General features: G+C 42.6%; 3 protein-coding genes across 3 annotated transcripts; 2 read left to right on the top strand and 1 right to left on the bottom strand.

Moving 5' to 3' along the window:
• Positions 1-7455: 7455 nt before the first annotated feature.
• On the bottom strand, positions 7456-9580 carry LOC130997796 (uncharacterized). Its single transcript, XM_057923226.1, has 5 exons — positions 8799-9580; positions 8451-8720; positions 8270-8377; positions 8001-8171; positions 7456-7919 (listed from the first exon to the last, which is right to left on the bottom strand). The coding sequence occupies exons 1-5, from the start codon at positions 9534-9536 to the stop codon at positions 7503-7505; spliced, it is 1704 nt and encodes a 567-aa protein (XP_057779209.1). The 5' UTR covers positions 9537-9580; the 3' UTR covers positions 7456-7502.
• Positions 9581-11920: 2340 nt separating this feature from the next.
• Positions 11921-13886, top strand: LOC130998350 (uncharacterized). Its single transcript, XM_057923775.1, has 2 exons — positions 11921-12124; positions 12516-13886. Exons 1-2 carry the CDS (start codon positions 11921-11923, stop codon positions 13884-13886), a joined length of 1575 nt encoding a protein of 524 aa, XP_057779758.1.
• Positions 13887-15760: 1874 nt separating this feature from the next.
• On the top strand, positions 15761-16885 carry LOC130998349 (uncharacterized). Its single transcript, XM_057923774.1, has one exon. The coding sequence runs from the start codon at positions 15761-15763 to the stop codon at positions 16883-16885; it is 1125 nt and encodes a 374-aa protein (XP_057779757.1).
• The last annotated feature ends 280 nt before the right edge of the window (positions 16886-17165 follow it).

Genomic DNA, 17165 nt, shown 5'->3' with positions numbered 1-17165 from the left:
TACAATTTCCAATTGAATTCTTGTGTTAATACTCTTAAACAACTAGTTTACTTGAGAAAAGGTCAATTACATTCTCAAAATACAAAAAAAAAAAAGGTCAATTACAACCATTTTTTGTTTAAATGAATTATTTTATCCATACTGAAATTATAATAAAAATATATAAAATCAAAAATAAAAGAAAAAAATTTAAAAAAAGAAATGGAATTTAAATTGGGAGGAAATCTAAAATACCCACCTTTTACAAATTACATTTCCCATATACCCACTTTTTGAAAATGATTTACCCCATACCCATTGTATTAATTTAATATTTCTTACCCTGAAAAAGTTGTGCGTAATGATTGGGGAAAATGATTTGCAGTGTGGATGTCGACGTACTGAGTGATTCCGTTAGTTATTCGTTGCGCATAGTCCAAACTCTGCGCAATTAATATGCGCAGAGTTAATATTGGAGCGCATAGTTGAGTTATACTTAATTTGAGCATTGTTTGTATTACTATGCGTTGTAATTTTTTGATTTCCGCAGTGTTTGCAATTTGAATGCGCATTGTTTTAATAATTGGAAGTTAAGATTGAGATATAAAATTAGCATATAACTATGCGCATATAACTATTGATTTCCGCAGTAACTATGCGCATATAAAATTAGTATTTTAATTAAAAATTTAATGCGCATATAACTATTGCGCATATAAAATTATAGACTTATACACATATAAAATTAGTTAAAATTATAGTAAAACTTAATGCGCATATAACTATTGCGCATATAAAACTTAATGCGCATATAACTATTGCGCATATAAAATTAGTTTTAATAATTATAATTATAGACTTATAACTATTGCGCATATAATTATAGACTTAAAACTATTGCGCATATAAAATTACTGCGCATATAATTAAATTAGTTTTAAATTTATTGCGCATATAAAATTATTGCGCATATAATAAAATTATTGCGCATATAATTCGAATAAAATTGTTACACTTTCACGTGAAGAATCTTATCTGCAAAAAGTTATATGTGATGTACTATGTTTTCACAATTTATTCAAATTTCACGTGAATATTTTTAGGTATAGCAGCTATTTGATGTACAATATTCACATGTATAGTAGCTATTTGATGTACAATGGCTTCAAAATAAATAATAATAATAGTAATCAATTAAGGTACACGTAGTTCACGGGTGAATGTGTTACATTTCTTTGACCATTCATTTGTTGGGTGAATGTGTTAAAATAGATCAAATAATTTCTCCAACCTACGAACTCACAAAAAAATTGGAAGGGAGCTGAGAAAAACTACAAGGAAAAGCTTGATCGGAACGAGGTATATTTTTCGCAATTTTGTGGGCAGAGTGAATTTTATGGTCTCACAATTTACTTGAATTTTGTAGTTGAAAACTTTACTGTATTTTATTGGGCATAGTTGAATTTTATTGTTTCGCAATTTACTTTGTTGCTTGTATTTATGATTGAGCATAGTTGAAAATGTTGAATCTATTGCGCGGAGTATATTATATTGAGCATTGAGCATAGTTTGAATTGAGCATAGTTTGAATTGAGCATAGTTTGTGTTGAGCATAGTTTTATTGCGCATAGTTTCTAATACGAGTATTGTGTTAACTTTGTTTTTTTAGATGGCGAAGTGGAAGAATATTATTGTAAATTATGGAGGATATTGGAATGATATTCTTTACAATGGTGGGAGTGCAACATTTTGTTACATTCGAGCCGATAAAATATGCATTTTGGAGTTGAGACAAAGTATTGACTATTATCTGGTTGCCAACTCTTTGAATCCAAGCTACGATCTATATTATTTATCAAGAACTCGATGTGGTAGGCTGATCCGGTCTCTGTTAAGCAACGATGAACAACTTTTCCGATTATGCACCACTGAGGTCGAGCCACAGGTTTATGTGACTTTGAAAGAGAGCACTTTTCCACCGCCGCAGCAAGAAGTGTATCGACCTTCAGTGGATATACCTTCTTCTTCCACTTCAGTTGATCATTCCATCATAGACCAGATGAGAGGGTTTGATTGGTTTTCGGATTCAACTCCTAATTCAACCATGAATCATCACACTATGAGATCTGTTAGGGATGATGACGTTGATGATGATGAGTACGTCCCATCAACAGATTCTGATGGGGATGATGAAGAGGAAGAAGAAGCAGAGGAGCGGGAGTCAGCTCGAGTGGATTATGGAACATTTGCAGAGCATATTGCGTGGATACGCCGTGAGGGTGGAATTGGCGAGCTTATGGCGATGATAATGCAAACAAACCCACGAGGTCTGTTTGAAGATTTAGGTCCAGAAGCATCGCAGGAGTTGAGGAATTGGTTAGTTCCGATTATTCCAGAAGATTTTACAGAGAATCTTTTTGCTGGTAGACTTGCTGACATACCAAATCCCGACGAACTAACTGAAGGTTCGATATTCGAAAGCAAAGAACTTCTGAAGCTAGCTGTTGGCTTGTGGCATTTGGAACATCGAGCAGAATTCATCATTCCTCGTTCCGACCTGGATAGGATTACTTTCAAATGCAAATATCGGAATCGGTGTCCATTTCAGTTACGAGCCACTCAGCAGGGATCTTTTTGGTTTATTCGCAAGTTTGGGCCTGCGCATACTTGCATTGGGGACATGGTAAACACTGGTGTGCGAAAGTTCCATGCTCGAGTCATTGCAGCACATATTGCAAAGAAAATGCGTGAGGATGGTGAAATCGTGAAGCCGAGGACTATTATGGCCGACCTACAGCGGGAATATGGTGTGAAAATCAGTTACAATGTGGCAATTCGAGCAAGAAATGGTGCCGTTGAGATGATATATGGGGGGCACAAAGAATCGTATTCATTGCTCCCTGCCTACTTACACATGTTAAGGACGTGCAATCCAGGATCGTTGACAGACTTGGAAATTGATGCTAGTGGTCGGTTCAAGCACCTTTTTGTGGCACTAGGTTCATGTAGACTGACATATACTATGTGCCTAAGGCCAGCAATTGTGGTAGATGGCACACACTTGAAGGGACGTAACAAAGGTATATTGTTTGTTGCAGTGACGAAGGATGGCAACGAACAAGTCTTTCCCTTGGCATTCGGTGTTGAGCCTATAGAGAATGATGAATCATGGATGTGGTTTTTGTCTCGACTGAAGTCAGCTTATGGTGAGAATTCAGAAATGTTGATTGTTTCTGATGCACATGTTAGTATAGCGAATGCTGTGAAAGCTGTATATCCGGAGGTTGCACATGGTTTGTGTTACTACCATCTGTTGAACAAACTCACTCGATTTGGCAAGGCAGCAGTTGCACTATATCAGAAAGCAGCTTATGCATATAGAGAAAGAGAGTTTGATGATGCGATGGCAAGTTTAAAAGCTCTTAAGGAAGAAGGTGGAGCTTATAGCAAATTGATGCAGGTTGGCCCGGAGAAATGGTCAAGATGTAAGTGTCCTGTTCCACGATATAGTTTCTTAACATCAAATATTGCTGAATCGTTCAATTCTCGTTTATTGTGGGCAAGAAGGTTGCCTATATGTTCCATGGTTGAGGCAATCCGTCATATCATAGAAAAATGGTTCGATGAAAGACATGAAGCCGCCAAGTCATTTTCTGCTGATGTGACACCGGAAGCTCTAAGCAAGCTAACTGTTGAATTGGAAAGATCAAGGAGATATGAGGTCGTTCCCATGTCACGTACTGCTTTCAAGGTTAAGAGTTCTAACAAGACTTTTAAAGTGAACCTTGAAACGCATTCATGCACGTGTGTGGAGTGGGATACGAACAGGCTACCATGCTCGCATGCAGTTGCAGCCATAAGGTATTGATCATCCTGATAAGTAGAGCTCTATTTTGTGTAGAATTTAATATTTTTATATTTGCATGAATGTTGTTCAGACATACAGGTTAGACATGGCCAAAAAAACCAGAACCAGGAACAGAACCTTGAAACCGGACCGCCCGGGACGGTTCTGGAACTGGAACCATGTCATACGGTTCCGAACCGAAACCGAAACCGTGCTCGGCTGGTTCGGTTCCGGTTCCAATTTCTTCAAACCGCCGGTTCCCGGTTCCGAACCGGAACCGAACCGTGGAACCGGGAACCGTGTTGGAACCGTGCTGGAACCGGGCTGGAACCGTGAACCTACGGTTCCACAGTTAGAACTGGGAACCGTGGAACCGTCTGAGAACTGCTTATAAGTAAGGTATTTACTTTATTATCAAATACATTTAAAATATTAATTTCTTAAATTTTATGTTAAAAAGAAGTTGATCAACTTAAGACGGAACGGAGGGAGTTTATATCAGTAGCTCCATAGTGTTTATTATTTTGGGAACCGAGTTATTTTGGTTACAAATGGAGGATCATGCGTGAGTTGTAAAAATACTTATGTCGTTAGTTGTTGATTAGTGGTATAGGTTAATAGTTATCAGTTAATTGATTTTTTTTAAAAATAGTTATTCGTTAATTAATCCATAGTGGACTTTGATTCTTTCGGGATACGTAGGCAACTCAATTATAACTTAAATGTTATAATTAAGCTCAAGTCCTATTTTCTTTATTTCTTTTTCCCCCAATTACAAGTTGTAAACTAAGTTGCCTTAGAGCACCCGCATCGCGGGTACTCGAGGAGGTCCTCGAGGAGACCATCCCACTCGAGGAGGGCGATGCGGCGAGGAGCTCCTCGAGGCCTCCTCGAGTTATCGAGTATCCTCGATAGGAAATGGTGATGGCGCGTGCAATGCACGCGCCCAATTAAAAAAAAAAAAAAAAAATGAAAAAATCGAAAATTCGAATTTTTATACACTTTTTTGACTGCAGCTCCTCGGTCTCCGCACCTTTGACCGACGAATTTAATTTTTTTTTTTTTTTTTTAATTTTCCCTTCTTCTTCTTCTTTAAAACACCCATCTTCTTCTTCTCTTCTCCACACCTCTTCTCCTTCTTCCTTCATCCTTCTTCCTTCTTCTCTTCACACTTGTTCTTGTCCTACAATTTTCTCCGTCATGGATCCACACAACCCTTTCTACGATCCAAATTGGTGCCCTGATCTCTCCTCCGATTATCATCCCGATATGGGAGGAATCAACTTGGAGGAGAGCCCGCCCGAGGAGGAACCGGTGAGTGCTCAGCAGAGTGTCTCCCCACCAAAAAAAGGCGGCCGGAGGAAGGAAAAGGCCACCAAAATGAAGCACGACAAACCAAAAGTTTACCGTCATACTTACCTTCCACAGCATACAGATCTCATCGTCCAAGTTTGGGCGGAGGAGACCAACGACTCGATCCGTGGGACGGATCAGAAGGGCGAGTCATATTGGGGCCGGATCCGCGAACGTGTGTGCCCCATCATCGGCGTCGACCTCGGCATTAAGCAACTTCAAGGCCACTGGTCCCGGGTGAGCGCGGATGTGCGTCTCTGGGAAGCTGTTTGGGTGGAGACGAGCAACAATTGGCCGTCCGGTCATTCGGATGATATGATTCGTGAAAAGGCCCAAACCATCTTCAAGGCTAGAAGCCCAACCAATGCCTCCTTCAATTTCTGGAACGCGTGGAGAACTCTCCGGCACAATCCCAAGTTCAAGTCGATGTACCTCCTTGGAGACGTGCATGCCTCCAAGAGGACAAAGACTACGGAAGAGGGCGGCTTCACCAGCTCGGCGTCGGGCGAGGAGATCTCTTCTGCTCGGCCCATTGGCAACAAGGCGGCGAAGGCGGCGGCCAAGGCGGCGACGGCGGCGGCGAAAGGGAAAGGGAAGGCTGCAGCGTCGCATACGAGCTCGGATCCTCCACCAGAAATTGTGGAGAGGTTGGATAGGAACGACGCGCAGATGAGGGCATTCACCGCCCAGTACCAGCGGAGGAACGATCTCCGGGAGAGGGAGCTCGATATGCAGCTCCTGAACACGGATACGACGAACATGACGGACGCACAACGTGCATTGCACGCGTCCATGGTCGCCGACGTGCTCAGGCGTCGTGGTCTATCCTAGGCTTTTAATTATGTGATTTTAATGATGTTTTAGGTTTTTTAAATTTTTATGTATTTTTTTTTATGTTTTAAGTAATTTTAAATTTTTTTTATGTTTTAAGTAATTTAAAATTTTATGTTTAATCCAGTATTTAAATATGCAATTTAAATTATGCAATAAAATTTAAATGAAAAACATAAAATCAAAACTAATATTATCAAGGAGGCTATCAAGGAACCCCAATGCAGCACTACCTACTCAATAACACAAACACTATCAAGGAGGCTATCAAGGAGGCTATCAAGGAGGTCCCAATGCGGATGCTCTTAATTTTATTTTAACATCCAAAAGTTGTAATTTGTAAATTGTATTTATAAGAGTTGTAAGGTGTAACTTTGAATTATAAGTTTAATTTAGAAAATAAAGTATATGAAATTTATATTTTTTTGTGTCTTTTATTTTATTAAAGCAAATTTCATTAAATTTTACACAACAATATATATAAAATAATACAAATTACATAAAAAAAGTAAAAATAAAAATAAAAAAATTGACGGTTCTAACGGTTCGAACCGGAACCGGAACCGTAGGTTCACGGTTCAGAACCGAAATCGTGAGAGTTATTTTCCGGTTCGGTTCCGGTTCCAGTTTTTGGAACCGGGAACCGGCGGTTCCGGTTCCGGTTCGAACCGGGAACTGAACCGTGGCCACCTCTAATACAGGTGATGATATATCTAAGCATGTGGGGGATTATTATCAGGCTGCAAAATTGCGCGAGGCATACTCGTATCGAGTTAATTCAGTGCCCCCACTAGCTTCATGGACGATTCCTGCAAACCTTCAAGGTATTGCCATTGATCCGCCTAAAATCGGTAAACAAGTTGGACGTCCAAAGAGCACGCGCCATCGGGCACCAACTGAAAGAACTACATCAAGACGAAGAAATGAATCAGAGAATGCTGCTTCAGGTAGCAGTAGCCGTGGCCCTCTAACATGTAGCTTGTGTGGATCTGAATCGCACATTATTGACATATGTCCTTATTTGATTCCCCGTGACTGAATTGTGTTTGAACTATGGTTGAATTATGTTTGAACTATGTTTGAATTACGTTGTTTAATGACATATTTCCTTATGTTTGATTCCCTGTGGCCCTCTAATTTGATATTTAATGAATCAGTTGTCTAATTTGATAAAATAATAGTACAATGTATAAAACTATTTAAACTATGCGCATAAAACAACAAATGCGCATTCATCAATTCAATTGTTTTATGCGCATTCATAAAGTTTAAACTATGCGCATTCAATTGTTTTATGCGCATTCTATGGTCAATATGCGCATAAAAACAATTAAAACTATGCGCATTGATAATGGTATATATGCGCATAAAAACAATTAAAACTATGCGCATCCCTAAAAAGTAACCATTTTGTGCAACAAACCTTTTGAAATGATGAAATATGGTAGTTCTCAAAGTCTTCATAATAAAATTAACAAGACGAATACTAAATCTAATCAATAACACACATACTAAAAGCGCTTGCAGCAATAATCTCCCTGTATTTTTTCACTCGGGTGTTGCCCCAAGTAATACTAGGAGAATCGGAAAGTACGCGCTCCATCACCATGCAAGCAAAAGGCCCAGACGAAACAGTATCCTTTTGACTGAACTGCTCGTCCGGTCCAGGGATATACAATGTCAATGGACAAGTCTTCCTTTCCCATCCATACACATTCAACGTCCAATACCCAGCATCCTCCAAAATCTTTCCAAACAAGCTCAACAAACTTTGGATTTCGGCTACACGCTCTTTCTTTCTTATGTCATCCATACCATAAAATAGTGGATCGTGTAACTCGGTCTCCCAAGGTCCCGGGCATATTCTAACAACCACGTAATGTGCTTTAATCCGACATGGAACAACAATCTATAAAAAAATATTTTTGACTAATCAATAGAAGACAAAAGAATATTTAGAGCTACAATGACCATTATGGAAATATTGTACCTGAGTGGCACCAAACCAATTTTGAGCCGTTGATGAACCGTTCACTCCTTGAATCATGGATATGATGGATTGTGGGACAACCCAATCATGAAATGATTCGTATGAACCAGGAATAACATGGTTCAACCTTGTACTAAAGAAGCAACGACCCCAATATTGCTCACAAACTCGCTGTTCATAAAACAAATGTCAATTTCGGAAAATAATTTCATATTTATGCAAGGGCAAAGTACATGCGCACAATATTAAAGACAAATAAAAGTACTTACATATAAATCAAAAGAGGATATCATCGTGTTATCGGGTTTAACAAATGGGAGAAGAGAAACCCGATGCATCAACTTGGATTGCAAGCTCAATATGAACAACTCCAAAACCTACAAGATACAATACAGTTCATAAAGTTGCATAAATAATTAGAAATTTAAAAACAAAAGTCAAGCAACTAACATCCTGATGAAGAGAAGCATCGGGCTTCAGTATGCTCTTGAACCAATTCTTCGATAGCTTATGGTTACTTTCCAGCACGGTTGCCCCAGAATCGTTTCCATTAAGAAAGGACCTGAAGTTATCCAACTCCTTTGTTGAAACTAGTCTGGGTTCTCCAGATGCAGCATACGGGGACTCCAACTGTTGAGATGGGAATCTCTGACGTGTACTTCTACGGGGCAATACCGGTGCCTCAATGCGTTGGGAGGGCTCTCCAAAACTAACCATCTCCTATTCAAATACCAACAAAATGGAAATAAGAATATAAAATAAAAAAAAAAGATTTCTAAATTATAATTAAGTTTGTACCTCTCCCATGTAATCAAAACATGCTCTCATTTGATCAATTGGGTTGGAGAAACGGGGGATCTCGGCATCAGTGCCCAAAAAAGATGTGCTCCCACACTCAAACTGAGTAAACTGTGGAACATATGGCGATTGTGTCACATTATCATCACGAGGAACATCGCTTTCCTCGGCACCCTCGTCTCGTATATCATCAAAATGTCTTGTCTCGGATGCCGGTGTAGGTCGAGGAGCTGGGGAATGTACATCCCTAGCTTGAACACTCTTACAACTTAAAAATCCCTTCAGTTCCACTAAAAACTCCTTCAAAGTCCTCTTCACCCGTGCCTCTATAGATTCGCTGTGCCGCTTCAATCTCTCTTCATGTGCCTCTTCCATCCTCCTCACAGTGGCATCTAGATAGGCACGGTCTACAGGTCGGTTACTATGATCGCCGCTACTAGAGGATGAAGATGTAGTAGGTGGCCTAACACGCTTTTCCCTAGCTCGTCCACGAGAACCCCCTCCGCGGGAGGATGAACTCCGCGCCCGTCTATCCATCCCTGTCGCGGGCAAATCATGCGCATGAATAGGTATATCATGCAGAGATACTTCTTCCTCCTGTACAATGGTGTCATGCAATGGCACTTCATATTCTTGTTCTGGCTCTTCACCTTGGATAGGGATGTCCTGAAAATCCTGATTCTGGCCTTCGTTATACTGTGCCCCCATATAAATTCCAACGGTAGACAAGTAGTACATAGTGGTGACTTCAAATTCATCTGGGACCAACTCCAATCTGTCTTGCTCCTACATAAATGCCCAATTATAAAAATACATTAATTATGCAATATATGATTGAATTATGTTAATTACTTATGGCGCCACATTTCAGCAATTAAATGGAAGAAAGTACCTCTTTCAAAAAAAATGCCCAATAAATCAAACAAACAAAATGAGCAACATATAATTATAAGAAAGTTAAGTAAAATGCGCAACATAGCATTAGATTCCATTAAAATATTTATACTTAAACATATTCCATTAGATTAAAAGTAAAATGCGAACATAGAATAAATATCTTAGATTAATGCTTATTAAAATATTTATCCTTACATATAAAATGATTAAAAACATTTTAAAACAAAGAAAAGCTTAGATAAATATTTATTATAATATTTATACTTAGATATAAAATGATTATGAACATTTAAATATTTATTAATCTAACTATGCGCATTTGAATGGAAATAGCTTAGAAATAGCTATGCGCATTTGAATGGAAATAGCTATGCATTCAAACTGATGAGGAGTAATATATGTAGAGCGGAGGAATCTATTTACCAGTGGAATGACGGGGAGCAGCGAGGTAGATTTCATCAAAAGAATCGTACTCGCTGGAAGAATCATCCTCACCAGAGGAAGCACACTCGCCAGAGGAAATATCCTTGCCAGAGGAATCATATCCGCCAGAGGAACCATCCTCACCAAAGGAGTCATACTCGCCAGAGGAACCATTCTTACCAGAGGAATCTTGATCGCCAGAGAAGTCACTTTCGCCAGAAGAGTCTCGTCCACCAGAGAAGTCACTTTCGCCAAAGGAGTCTCGTCCACCAGAGAAGTCACTTTCGCCAGAGGAGTCTCGCCCACCAGAGAAGTCACTTTCGCCAGAAGGGAGCAACAAAAGCGCGGCGAAATCTCCCGCGTAAAGATGAATTTCCTATAATACCCTCGACCACGCAAGGCGCATGCGTGTATGCCGATTTTACTATTTTGCCCTCCATGTAATCTATAAATAAGCCTTGAGCTCGTGCATTGTAAGCTACGTTATCTCAAATTCTCAATACAGCAGTATTTTCTCTTGAGTTTCTGCATTCCGATTGTGTTCTTTGTCTCTTCCGTTCAACCACACTAGGTATAGTCTACGTTCACTACTCTCTAGTCTAGGTGTTGGTTCCTTGCTTCACCAACTGGCGCCGTCTGTGGGAAAATAACTGAGTTAGGATGTGAGTTTGTGGTCGCCGGCGCGCGCAGATCTGAAATTCCAATCGGGTTTGCGTGTGTCGGTACCGTTCGAGCCGATAATTCGGGCACCCAGATGAATTCGATCCGTTAATTACGTTTTTCGGGCTGGTGTGCTTTTAATCTTCTGCGATCTGTGTTTAGTTACGTTTTTAATGCATGGGGAAAGGTGGTGAAGGTTGTAAATCGTGAATTGGGGGAATTTGTGTTTATTTACCGATTGATCGGTTTAATTGTACGCGAATGCAGGGTTCCTTCGTAGAATTGGGGTTTTACTTACAGATCTGATGTTTATACCGGTGGATCGTGGGGTATTACCCTGTTTTGGGTTGTGTTGGGTTTTTGCTGTTGATTTACGGGTTTCGCACCGATGAAAAGTTGTTTAGTACTCTGTTTCTGTCATGCTGGGTTTGCGTTGTTGATTTGCGGCTGTTTTTCGTTTAAGGGTGTTAATTATCGATGTTCTCCATGTTTTTGCGGCTAATTTTCGTTTTCTATCGGTGGACTATGGGGTGGTACTCTGTTTCTGTTGTGTTGGGCTTGTGCTGTGGATTTGTGGGTGTTTTTTGCTTAAGGGTGATAATTATCGGTGGGTTCTATGTTTTTATGGCTAAATCTTCGTCTTCCCCTGTTTAAGAATGATAAATCTTCGTTTTATCCCCTATTTAGCGCGTTCTGTTAATAATCCGGCTGATTGCTGTGGTGATTTTGCCATTTTTGGGTTTTATTGTTATTTTACTGCACGATCGTGATAATTCTGGGTTACGATGTTCGTTTTCCTGCATAATTCTCATTATATATCATGCCTAATGTATTGCGCTAACAAGTTTCTTGGTGGTTACTCTGTTCATGTCTATCCTTGCGTCTCTTACTTTCTTGACACTCTGTTTCTTCTGCCGGATCTTAATACGAGTTCACGGGGGAAACTTCTGTTATTCGGGCTCTGTTATTCCAATCTATGCCCTGGGTTTATTTCCCAGGGTATAGAGTTATCTTGAGGGGAATTTTTTAAACGGCCTCTGTGCCGATGTTCGGGATTTCTTATATCGGGATTTCAATCAGTAAAGGAGGATCTATTCATTTGTTGTCTGGATTTCTTCTCACTCTGTTTATGTACAGGTACTATGGGTTCCTCTGAAACTCGCCGTATTCTGGAGAAGGAGTTCGACAACGTGGGATCTGGCTCTGCTGCCCACACTACTGAAGTGCCCACCTTGTTATTTAATGGGCTGCCCACCAGCACCATCTTCACTGCACCGCCGGGTTTTCACACCGTCTCAGCCACTCCGCCGTCAGGGCAAAGTGTTGGGGTCCAGAGATTTGCTCTGGTGACTCCGGGTTCCGAGATGCCAGGTTTGGCCCCTACATCTGGTGGATGACCGCTCAACTTCGGACTGGCAGAGCAAATGATGGCTCTACTCAACTACGCTACTATGCGTCAGGCGCTGGGGACTCCTCTGCTGTCCACCATCCCCGCTGCAACTCCTCTGGCAGGAGCGCTCGTTCCACAGGGTACTGAAGCCCCGCCTCCTACTATTCAGGAGATGAACAACCAGTTCACCCGAAGCACAAGCCCCGCTGCCGAGGGAGATACAAATGGTTCCCGCTGACAAGGAAGTGGAGAAAAGACCGGAGGGGAGTCGGGTCAGGCTCAATAGTGTTGTTAGACGGGAGGGGGTTGATGAGTCTGATAGTCAATCCGTCTCGCTCGTGTTCGAGGAGGAGAGGCCGAAGGAGAAAGCACGACTGAAAAACCAGGTGTCGCAACTGAAGCACCAGCTTGAGGATTTGGAGGAATCACTGAGGGAGAAATCCCGAAGGGACGATAGAGGGCAGAGGTCAGGGAAATCGAACAAAGCAGAAAGGTCGTACAGGGCAGAGAGGTCCCATCGTTCAGAGAAATCACGCTATATAGAGAAGTCAGAGGAACAGGAGCTGGAGTATTCCTTTGGCAGGCCAGGGCGCAAGGATCACAAGCGCCCCCACGCTCACGACTCCCCGAGGGACAGACGGGAACATGGGAGAGATAAGGAGGATAAAAGGGCCAAAACGTCAAGGTTCCACCCTATCAACAACCGCAGTCCTTTCTCCGACGACATTCTGGCGGACACTTTACCCAGAAGCTACAAACCCATCTCGCTAGACTATGATGGCACTACCGACCCGGAGGTACACCTCAATCGGTTTGAGGGGTTGGTCACACTGCATATGTATACTGAGGGCATCAAGTGCCGTATCTTCTCCACGACTCTGACTGGACCAGCTCAGCTATGGTTCGGAACGCTTGCCCCCAATTCTATTTACTCCTTTGAGGACTTGCAGACTCGCTTCTTACGTCAGTTCGCAAGCTCGCGAAGGGTGGGAAAGTCAGCTCTTTCGCTGATGGATATCAAACAGGATCAGAATGAAACACTGAGGGAATATACTGCCAGATTTAACTTAGCCGCTCTGGAGGTGCCAGAGGCGGAATCCCAAATTAAGAATTGCGCCTACGTCAGAGGGCTCAGGCCGGGGATTTTCTTTGATGAACTACAGATCCGACCAGCAAAGGATTTTGACGATATTATGGCAAGGTTGCCAGGCTATTTGCAGTTAGAGGACGCCAGGATGGCGAGAAAAGCGGAAAACGATAAACACAAAGTCAAAAGAGCTGAGGAAGCACCAGAGAGACAACGACATCAGGACAGGGCACCATTCAGAGGGTTACCTCCAAGGGAACTGCCACCCCAAGGAGAGATGCCGCCTCGACAACAACGTACTGTGAACGAAGTCACGCGATTCACCGAATACACACCTCTAAACAAACCACAAGAGAAAATCTTCCATTTGATAAAAAACCAAACATTCTTCCGGGCACCAGGGACTTATCGGGACGGGCCGCCGCAGGAGGGGCCCAACAATAAGCTGTGCGAGTATCACAATGTCTTTGGACATTATACCAAATATTGTGGTCATCTCAAACACCAGTTGGAATTATTGGTTCGCCAGGGAAATCTCGATCAGTTCATTGACAGGGGGAATGAGGGCCAGAGGCGGAATGATCAGAGGGATCATAGGGATCAGAGGGATCAACGGGATCAGAGGGATTAGAGAAATAACCGAGAACAAAGATAAGAACAGGGAAACAATAGGGACCGCAGACCTGATGACAACCGGGATAACCGAAGAGAGGGACCAGAAGGACAAGCACCTCCTTTCCCGTATAGGAGGGAAGTTCATATGATTTGCGGAGAAAATGGGATGCCCACGTCAAACAGGGCTAAGAAACAAGTCATGCGAGCAGTCAAGTCGGGGTACTACCCTACACGGGTTATGGAGATTACAAGTGCGGCAGAGGAGCTGGCTATCACCTTTGGGGCAGAGGATTTACGCACACTAATGTACCCACATGATGACGCGCTGGTTATTATGGCGAACATAGCGGGCTGCATTGTTCACCGTATCTTTGTAGACTCAGGTAGCACAGTGAATATCTTATATCTGTCGTGCCTTCAAAACATGGGAATCGAAGTACATATTGAAATGGTCATGCCTATAGGTTACGTGGAATTGCCTATAGGTTCGGGGGAGAAATGGTCATGCCTATAGGTTACGTGGAATTGCCGTTAATTCTCGGCACTGCAGCTGATAGCAGCAAAACTAGAATGGTGCGATTCTTGGTGGTGGATATGCCAAAACCATCTTACAATGTAATACTCGGCCGGCCTGCCTTGATGGCGTTCAGGGCGGTAATCTCTATGTTTCACCTGAAGATGAAGTTCCCCATCGAGGGGGGAAGAGTGGGAGAAGTCTGTGGTGACCAAACGGCATCGAAAGCATGCCATGTACAAATGCTTACACATTCCTCAGGGCAAAAAAGGGAAAGAACAACAGAGGGAGTGAATATGCGGAAGAAGAGGAAAGTGGGCGAAGTACAGGCCCCGGCAGAGGAACGTCAGGAGTTGGCAGACTTGTTGAAGGACAGGGATAGTACAGAGAAGACCGCTCTGGTTTCTACAAGTGATGTTTGTAACATGATCGAGTTATTTCCAGGGAAGGAGGGCTTCCAGACCAAAATCGGGTCTTCCATGAGTGATCAGGTCAGAGAAGAGCTCATTGGCTGTCTGCGGCGGAATGCAGATGTGTTCGCATTCAGTACCGCTGATTTAAAGGGAATTGACAGAGGGTTGGCAGAGCACTGCCTTAACGTGCACCCCAGAGTTAAGCCAGTGAAACAACGAACGAGGAATTTTGGGGCCGAGAAGGACGCTGCAATCAGAGAGCATGTCCAAGGGCTGTTAGAAGCAGGGCACATAGAGGAGGTGCAATATCCAGAATGGATTTCGAATGCGGTTATGGTACCAAAGAAAACAAATACTTGGAGGATGTGTGTGGACTTCAGAGACTTGAACGCTGCTTGTCCAAAGGACCACTATCCTCTGCCGAGGATTGACCAGCTGGTAGGTGCTACTTCGGGATGCGCCTTACTATCTATGATGGACGCATATCAGGGATACCATCAAGTTAAAATGAACAGAGGAGACATTGCCAAAACGGCCTTCGCCGTCTGTTGTGGGGTTTACGGCTGGAGGAGTATGCCGTTTGGCTTGAAAAATGCGGGAGCCACATATCAGCGGATGATGGAAAAAGTCTTCAAATAACAGCTCTCCAAAAATATCTCAGTGTATGTGGATGACATGCTCGTGCGGAGTATCAGGGCGGAGGAACAAGTCTCTGACCTGGAGGAAATCTTCACCGTTGTTAGAAAACACCGGCTCATGCTGAATCCAGCGAAGTGCACCTTTGGGGTCACAATAGGGAAATTCTTGGGCTATAAAGTTACTCCCGCAGGGATTGAGGTCAACGCGGAAAAGGTCAAGGCCATCATGGAAATGACACCATCCAGAGGAATCAAGGAAGTGCAGACTCTGAATGGGCGCATCACTGCTCTGAGCAGGTTTATCTCACGGTCGGCAGAGCGTAGCATGCCGTTTTTCAAAATCTTAAGGAAGGGAACTAAATTCTTGTGGACAGCGGAATGCCGAGCGGCATTTGAAGATCTCAAAGTGTATCTAGCAAAGCTACCAACTCTGACCAAGCCGGTCCCGGGAGAAACGTTGTATCTATACATAGCAGTGGGGGAAGACGCAATCAGCTCTGTGCTTATCAGAGAGGAGGGAAGTCACCAGAAACCCATCTACTTCGTCAGCCGAATCATCCAGGGTCCTGAGTCGAATTACACAGAAATCGAGAAGGCTGCTCTGGCGGTCATGGTCACGGCAAGAAAGTTGAGACCTTATTTTCTATCACACCGGGTAGTGGTGCGCACTGCTCTACCTTTTAGACAAGTGTTGGGGTGGCCAGATTTGTCGGGAAGAATGGTCAAATGGGCTGTGGAGTTGGGGGAATATGATGTGGAGTACGAGTCGAGAACGGCGATCAAAGCACAAGCTTTAGCGGATTTCATACAAGAAACAACTCGCCGTCCTTTGCCAGAGTTTTGGGTTGCTTTCGTGGACGGATCAGTAACGAAGGAGGGGTGTGGAATCGGGGTGTACATCACCTCCCCAGGTTATGGGACATATCAGTTCGCCATCAAATTCACCTGCCGGCTGTCCAACAATGAGGCTGAATATGAGGCTGTGGTCAGAGGGGCGCATATTCTGTCGGAACTCAAGGCCGAATGTGTCATCATTAAGACAGACTCCCAGTTAGTAGCTCAACAGTTGTCAGGAGCCTATAATGTCAAAGATCAGCGGATGAAGGCGTATCATTGCAAAATCAGCGAGATGAAAGAAAAGTTCATGGAATTTAAGATCGAGCAGATTTCTCGGGACGAGAACACAAAAGTGGACTTATTGGCACGCATGGCCAGTGCAGTAGAGCAAACGTGGAATGACGAGATCATTTTACTTTGTGATACCAGAGAGATGGGGACTTCACAGGTCTTCTCCGTGGAGATCAGGGATGACTGGCGGGCCCCAATTATACACTTCCTCAAGACAGGGGAGCGGTTGAACAGAGAATCTAATCAGAGGGCCCGATACGAAAATTATTGCTTGCTTAATGACCAACTCTACAAACGATCCTTTGTTGGATTTGTATACTGAAAGCAAGAACTTTATGCTTGTATACAATGATTCCTGTTATTCACTATTCTTATCTCCTATCTGATTGTGTTCATGATTGCATATGTATGTTCTTTATCTCTGTATAAGTAGATTATATGGTGTGTTGTAGATCACAGAAGACCGTATAATTGGAATAACCTTAAGAGATATAATATGATCACAGCCGAAATAACTCTAGGACAAGTTATTGGTTTAGGCTGCAGTATAGATGGAAGTAGTTTGTCTTGGCTACTTGTCTATACTGGTACGTCATTACGTA

The sequence above is a fragment of the Salvia miltiorrhiza genome, chromosome 8 (assembly GCF_028751815.1).
Source record: "Salvia miltiorrhiza cultivar Shanhuang (shh) chromosome 8, IMPLAD_Smil_shh, whole genome shotgun sequence".
Taxonomy (NCBI): domain Eukaryota; kingdom Viridiplantae; phylum Streptophyta; class Magnoliopsida; order Lamiales; family Lamiaceae; genus Salvia; species Salvia miltiorrhiza.
This window is presented reverse-complemented; position numbering and strand designations above follow the sequence as displayed.

Excerpts from the sequence above, each read along its gene's own strand:
- LOC130997796 (XM_057923226.1), bottom strand. The coding sequence starts at position 9,536 with ATGTACTACTTGTCTACCGTTGGAATTTATATGGGGGCACAGTATAAC. Across the intron at positions 8,378-8,450 it reads ATGCTTCTCTTCATCAGGAT|GTTTTGGAGTTGTTCATATT; the intron begins GTTAGTTGCTTG and ends TGTATCTTGTAG. Across the intron at positions 7,920-8,000 it reads ATTGGTTTGGTGCCACTCAG|ATTGTTGTTCCATGTCGGAT; the intron begins GTACAATATTTC and ends ATTTTTTTATAG.
- LOC130998350 (XM_057923775.1), top strand. The coding sequence starts at position 11,921 with ATGGGTTCCTCTGAAACTCGCCGTATTCTGGAGAAGGAGTTCGACAAC. Across the intron at positions 12,125-12,515 it reads GGGTCCAGAGATTTGCTCTG|GAGGAGAGGCCGAAGGAGAA; the intron begins GTGACTCCGGGT and ends CTCGTGTTCGAG.
- LOC130998349 (XM_057923774.1), top strand. The coding sequence starts at position 15,761 with ATGCCGTTTTTCAAAATCTTAAGGAAGGGAACTAAATTCTTGTGGACA.